This window comes from Glandiceps talaboti, chromosome 16, assembly GCF_964340395.1.
Source record: "Glandiceps talaboti chromosome 16, keGlaTala1.1, whole genome shotgun sequence".
In the NCBI taxonomy this organism is placed as follows: domain Eukaryota; kingdom Metazoa; phylum Hemichordata; class Enteropneusta; family Spengelidae; genus Glandiceps; species Glandiceps talaboti.
Window position 1 is genome coordinate 737,501 of NC_135564.1, and position 7,154 is coordinate 744,654.

The 7,154-nt window shown below is 33.7% G+C and overlaps 1 protein-coding gene across 2 annotated transcripts in view; it reads left to right on the forward strand.

Annotated features, from left to right (window-relative positions):
• LOC144447296 (transcription factor CP2-like) overlaps positions 1-6,112 on the forward strand; it is a 21,344-nt gene extending 15,232 nt beyond the window's left edge. For both annotated transcript variants that reach the window (XM_078137219.1, XM_078137220.1), the window contains exon 15: positions 663-6,112. In XM_078137219.1, the coding sequence (XP_077993345.1) occupies positions 663-700 (38 nt within the window). In that variant the 3' untranslated portion in view covers positions 701-6,112. The remainder of the gene's footprint in view (positions 1-662) is intronic.
• The last annotated feature ends 1,042 nt before the right edge of the window (positions 6,113-7,154 follow it).

Consider the following 7,154-nt stretch of genomic DNA (forward strand, 5'->3'; position numbering starts at 1 on the left):
CAGTAAAATAATTAGTGGCTAAAATGGCTTCTTGTATATTAATACAGTGTACCAGGCTCAGAATTTGTAAACTTTAGTCTTTGGAAAGTTGTTGAAGACTATAAAATTGCAAGATTTTCTTGTGGTGAAAATATTTTAATAAAGTTTACAGTACATTTTTAACATTTTGTGGCTTTCATCTTTTGACTCTTAGCACATTTAAAGTTCGACTTAGTTTGACTTGGAACAAAGATAACACATTTAATGCCATCTTTGCATAACTTAGTACAGTTGGAACTAGTAAAATGATGATGTTTTTAGTCATCAAGTTCCCATTGTGCTGATGTGGGTTATATATAACAACACAGATGGCTCTGAATATCTATAAAAATCTTTACAAATGTTGTCTTAGCGGGAACTCATACTGTACAACTGTGTTTGTCTGCTTTTTTGTAGTATACCTGGTATTTTGTCATTTGGTTTGCATAACCTTGTTCTTAATTCTCTATGAATACCGAGTTGTGTCTTTAGTTTCATTTTGTATGTGTGATGTTGTATCAAATGTCTTGGTTCATAAAATATGCTGATTTCTAGATTGTATTTCCTGTATATGTACAAGTGCTATTTTTTTTCAGTTGAAGATAATGATATTCCTCTGCTTCTCTGTATCTTTTCTCCTTCAGATGATGGTAGGGACACATACACTGTGGTACTGAAATAGACATGAAGAGAACTAGTGATATCATGAAATCAATAGTCATAGTGTAGTACACCTGTTCAGAGAATTGCTTGACCAATCCAAAACTGGATGAACCATGATTTGCATATATTGGCATTGTAGTTTTTAAAAGCACTATTATGATTGGTTGAAGAATACATGTATGTTGTGTATTTGTTTTGAGAAAGTCTAGGATATGGTAGTGTGAGTTTGCTAACTGTGTTTGTAAGTATCTTTATCACCATAGCTGAATGGTTGTGCCTTATGATGTCAATATTAGGATTTATAATGTATTTCACCTGACCTGTAGAAGTTCAGTGGACCTTTCTTACCAATAGTGACCACTAGTAACGACATACATTGATGTGTATGGGTGTATATGAATTTACATTTCTAGAAGAAAAAAAAACGTATCATTTCTACAGCTCCAAAAATATGGAATTTACAGTTTGGCATTTTGTGTTTCTAGCAGTGTACAAAATCTTTCATTTTGTATAAAGAGGATAGATGTATTATATTGAGAAAAAGGAGAGAAAATTTGTTGGGACATAGAAGCTATTTGACATATAGGGCACTATTACTAGGAGATGTGCTATTATATGATTTGCTGTGTACAAGACTGTTTGACAATATTAAACCCTGTTTCAAATGATTTAACTGACTTATTCAGTTTCAAATCAGTTCTAAATTCATGTCTGGACGAGGCTATTGTAAAGACTAATTCAGTTATGATGTAGAAGGCAGTCTTAATTAGAGATAATTTCCATTCATTTTAGAGGATGGTTTTTATCAGGATTACTAGTTTGACTGTGTTGATGGTGCTGCCTATCATAGAGAAGACATATGGCATTGTTGAAGGGGATTTTTATGTGAGTGCTCATAAATGTTGCAGAGGATGTTGTTTATCCAACAATTTGATGTTATTGTTGCTGTTTTTTTTTATGTATGTGGGTTTTGACACTGTCACAGTCACTGTTTATTCAAGTGCTCTTTTACAAGGTGTAGGATGCTATTTATTTGAGAACAATTTTATTTAGGGTACTGTTTACCTGAGTGTGCTTTCACATTGTTGAGGTTGCTGTTTGCCTGAATGCACCTTGACATTGTTGGGCACTATTTCCCTGAGTGCACTTTGACATTGCTGAGGGCACTCTTTACCTCAGTGTGGTTTGACATTGTTTAGGACACTCTTTACCTCAGTGTGCATGTATGTAAGAAATTGGACCGACCCCACTTCCGGTCCTACTTTGCCTGTTTGGCACAAAGTTGGAGTCCCACTTTACGGTCCCATTTTGCCACTTTAGGTACCCTTACATACCTCCAGTGTGCTTTGACAATGCTGAGGACAATGTTTACCTGAGTGCACTTTGACATTGCTGAGGACAATGTTTACCTGAATGCACTTTGACATTGATTATGTTGTTGTTTATGCAAGTTTTCTTTGATATTGTTTTGGGTACTGTTTATCTGAGAGCATTTTGGACATTGTAGTGGGTGCCATTTGTCACAGAGCTGTTTTGGTATTTTTGAGGGCATTGTATATACACGAGAGAGCAATTTTGACATTGTAAGAGTAATTTTTACGTGAGAGCTATTTGGTATTCTAGAAGAGCTGGTGATTTGAAAGAGCTATTTAGACATTGTATTATTTGAGAGAGCTATTTAGACATTGTATTATTTGAAAGCTTTTTTTGACATCGAACAGAGAGCTGTTGTGGGTGAGTTATTTTATATTGCATAGGTTGATATGTACTAGAGAGATGTATGACAATGAACTGCTTTTCATTGGAGGAAGTGCGTAGTAAGAGTTTGGGCTGTTTGCTTATCAGAGTGTTATTTTATATTAATCAATGAAATACAAATCCAATTCAACAGAAATATGTATTAATTGATTAACACTTGATTGGCACTTGATAATGTTTCATTTTAAAGAAACTAGTAATTCAGCTGTGGTGATGAAAGATTAATCCTGTTTTGTCCAACTAGTATTTACTTGTGTACCAACAAATACCCCTTAGGAGAAAGAGAATACAGTATGGTGAGTGACTGTCTTTCAGTAGTTCATGGATGCGTTATTAAATTCATCTTATAATGAACAGTTTTATCAGAACATAGACAAACAAAATATCAAATCAAGAGAACAAGTGAATGAGACAAGCAGATGAAAATGTTTGCGAATTAAGTCATTAGACATCTTCTCCTGCCCGCTTAATATACTATTTGTATTGTGAAATGCTGCCATTTTTAAAACCTTGCATCTGTTGTTAAATTATTAAAAATTGTCTTCAGGAACCAGTTACAAACCTAGTTTTCTAGTAGTGAAAATATCAGAGTTTACAATATTCAAGATCTGTATTGATCTTATATTTGCAAAAATAAATTGATTTGATACCCAACTAATAATTAATGTGTTTTCTAAAAGTTCTTCTTTATGTAGTACTTCAGATTGTCAATAATATGTGTCCCCCCAAAATAATCATACTAAGTTGTTTTGGTCATGTTTGAGTTTTGTTGTAAAGTACTAGATACCCCTTTTTGACTGTTTAAGTAATCAATATATGTATACCATGGATTTTAGAATATAGATTGTACATCTTATTTTTAGCAAGAAATAGGTTAAAGATACCATCAAGGGAATATCATATACAGGGTTCTTTGTCAAGGGTTTCAAGCCTTCATACTCTTAAAGCAAAGAAATGATTCCCTTAGGGAATCTGAAGAAATGCCTAGTTTCTCACTTATATTAATTGATGTCTTTTCCCCCAATAACTGATACATATATATTACTTTCTTTAAAAGTTCACCAAAAATGTTATAAAGGCCCAGTTCAGATTAGGATTAACCAATATTTGAGTGAGAAACATAGTTGTCTGAGAGATATATAGAAAAAAATTAGTCCTAAATAAATGGATTATCCAACTAATTTTTTTGACTACAATGATAAGAAAGCTACTCCAAGTTTAACTATGGAAATCAGACATTGGGCTGTAAGGACATCTAAATATATACTGTGCACTATAAGACATTGGGCTGTAAGGACATCTAGATATATACTGTGCACTATAAGCCATTTTTTATGACTAATGTACAGCTCAGGAGTTACAAGAAACATGTGCATTAGTTTTCTAGGTAGGATTGAAAATACAACCTCAGTACACCTCTGGTTGCAATTGTGCATTAGTTTTGCCAACATTTGTCAACAAATAAATAAACGCAGAGATTTTATCTCCACTCACATGATGACTCATCCTTTTAGTTGTAGTTGTCATATAGCTGTTTTAACACAACTGTATGTGTATAGCCATAGTAGTTTTGTATGATTTATTCATAAGACAACCTTTATTTTAGCCGTTGTCTTCTGTCTTAAGAATTGCAGAAATTTTTTTAAATGTTTTATTTTAAATTGTGACAATTTTCACAGTTTGTGACACTACAACTTTGTTGTGATATTACTTTTACTATGTAAATTGGATAAATATAAACCTACAATGTATGTACTGGTCAACAATTGATTATCGACTTGTTATGTGGTGTTGCAGCTACCATGAAAATAAAACGTAACATACATCATGTTATTCAGTCCTTAGCAATTGTCTGAGAACAGAAGGCTGATGCATTAGGCTGTCCCGATATCATATCTTACAGACTACCATAGAAACAGCAATCCAGTGAAATCATAATTTAGATGAAGAGCTTTTTGTGTCTTATGTTACGTCTTCCACCAAACATATAACTTCACTTGTAAATCAAGGTTTCAAGGCTGCCTTACAAAACATGGAGAAATCAATGGCACCTGGAGATCAATCCCTATAAATTCACTAAAAATTGATTTGGAATATTGATTTCTTTGTTTGTTTCAGTCTAGTTGCTTCCCTTTTAGTTTATTTTAGTACAACTGACCTTTGAAAGCTACATTGCAGTGCAATGCAAACCAAAAACATGTCAATTCTGTACATTAATGGCACTGTCAGACAATAATGTCTGTACAGTTGTGTTGTAGTTATGAAACAAGTTATTAACAAGCAATAAACCAGTATTTTTATCCGATCTGATAAAGAATAATGAAACTGTGGATGTTATTTTACTAAAACATGAAGATAAGGACTTTGAAAAATAACATTTTAGCAGAAACTTTACAACCCATTCTGATTATTAGAACAGTGTCTCTCATCTCAAAATATGTAAATACGTGTGTACATAATTGTATAATCAAAGGCTTTAATACCAGCACAGAATTTATTTAAAGTTTGTTGTGTGCTGAACAACAGTTCCAAAACATAGCTGTAGTGATAACTCTTCCAAAGTGTCATGTGATATTGTCTAGATATTACAGTGCCAAATGATAATGTCCAGATACTACACTGTCATATCACACTGTCCAGATACTGTACTGTCCTGTGACACTGTCCAGATACTACTGTGCCATGTGACACAACAGTACCATGTGACACTGTCAGGATACTACAGTGCCATGTGATACTGTCCATATACTACAGTGCCATGTGATACTGTCCATATACTACAGTGCCATGTGATACTGTCCATATACTACAGTGCCATGTGATACTGTCCAGACACTACAGTGCCATGTGATACTGTCCATATACTAAAGTGGCATGTGACACTACAGTACCATGTGACACTGTCCAGATACTACAGTTCGGTGTGGCACTACAGTGTCACATGGCACTGTAGTATCTGTCCAGATAATACAATGTCATGTGATACTGCCAAGATGCAATGTAACACCTTCAAATCAAGTGTGAAATCCTATCACATATTGAGTATTCACCAATACACAACAAGCTGTATATAAGTTCTACAATGTAGTGTAGTGTACAAGACATAACTCATGATTCCTGTATCATTCCTCTAATCCCTGCTATGTAAAAGTGTTAAATTGTGTTCAGTTTGGAAAGTTACTGAGAAGGTATATATAGTCTAACTAATAATGTGATTGTCATTTTAGAAATTTAGAGCGGAGTACACTTCAGAGCACTTTCAGAAACTGATGAAGTTTTGACACTAATTTTGATAAATCATTAATAACCTTATGTATAATTGTCTTTCAACTGGAAATACCACACTGTAACAGTTCATATCCCTGCCCCATCCACTACAATCTAGCTTACAATGTTATAAGTGTTATAAGACATAGCATAAAGTTATAAAGTCACTGTGTAAGACTGATTTCTACAAAAAGGTCTTTGATTTTTACAGTGGAGTTCTATATAGTCTATAGTGTAAGCTAAGGACTTCCGTATGATACTGCATGCAATGATTGAGATACATACTGAATAAAAACAATGATAAGGGGTACTACATGTCAGTCAGAATAGGAATGGTAGTGTAGCAAGTCAGAGAAGACACTATTTTATAAGGAAGCAGATGGCCCTGTGTGTGTGTGTGTGTGTGTGTGTGTGTGTGTGTACATAAAATCTTACCTTGTTACATCAGCTGTCTCTATAGTGTGATAAACACATGACTAGAATTGTACATGAAGTATGCAGGTTTAAAAATATTGCTGTTCGACTTTAAAATAAACAAGACATGATTGGTTATCAGTGCCATAATTTATTCAACAACAAGTGTGGTATTATTGACCATATATGGTCCGCAATGCCTTATTTGGTCAATGGTATCATATTTAATGTATGAGACCATATTTGGTATATGATGCCATATTTAGTGAAATGTACCATATTGGTACATATGAAATACCCTATAAGATAAATAACACCATATGCATCAATTGCTGTGATATGAAATAACAATTTGCTTTTGAAGTTTCACTTTGTTATATTTATAACTTGTATTCTTATAAGTGTCTTCACGTTTGATGACATTTTTTATTGTGAACTACATTGAATAACTTTGAAAATAACAAAGCTGTAAGAGTCGTTGTGTGTGATGATAAAACAATACCTGTCCCATAGCTTGATCTGTTCTGTATGCAGAAACATAACTGACTTGTTACACAATACCCCCACTGCCATTAAACAGCCTTTACTGCTGTATAATAGTAACTAGAATATGCATCTACCCCTAGATCATCTTAGCCATAATATCTTTGTGCTTGCTTTGAGACTACAGTAGTGTAAGTTTTTCTACACTTGTGAACATGTTGGAGATTAAGTATTGAAAGCTGCATGCCACTGTATATTGTTGATAGTGTGTAGTGGTGTGTGAGTACTGTCAATTCACCATGGCTTGATATCTGATTTGATTCTCTTATGTAAATGACATGCATGGCAAACAAATGTGGTTGATGTAAATGCAACTGAGCATTTCCAAATATGGTTGGTGATATGTAAATTTACATGCAAATGAGTACAAGTGCAGTATATTATATGTAAATATACATATATGCAAATGAGTCAGTCAAAACAAGTTTGATTGTCAAGTCGGGTTAATTTTTTATGTGAGAAAATAAATGTTTGGAGTAGACAGATCAGCA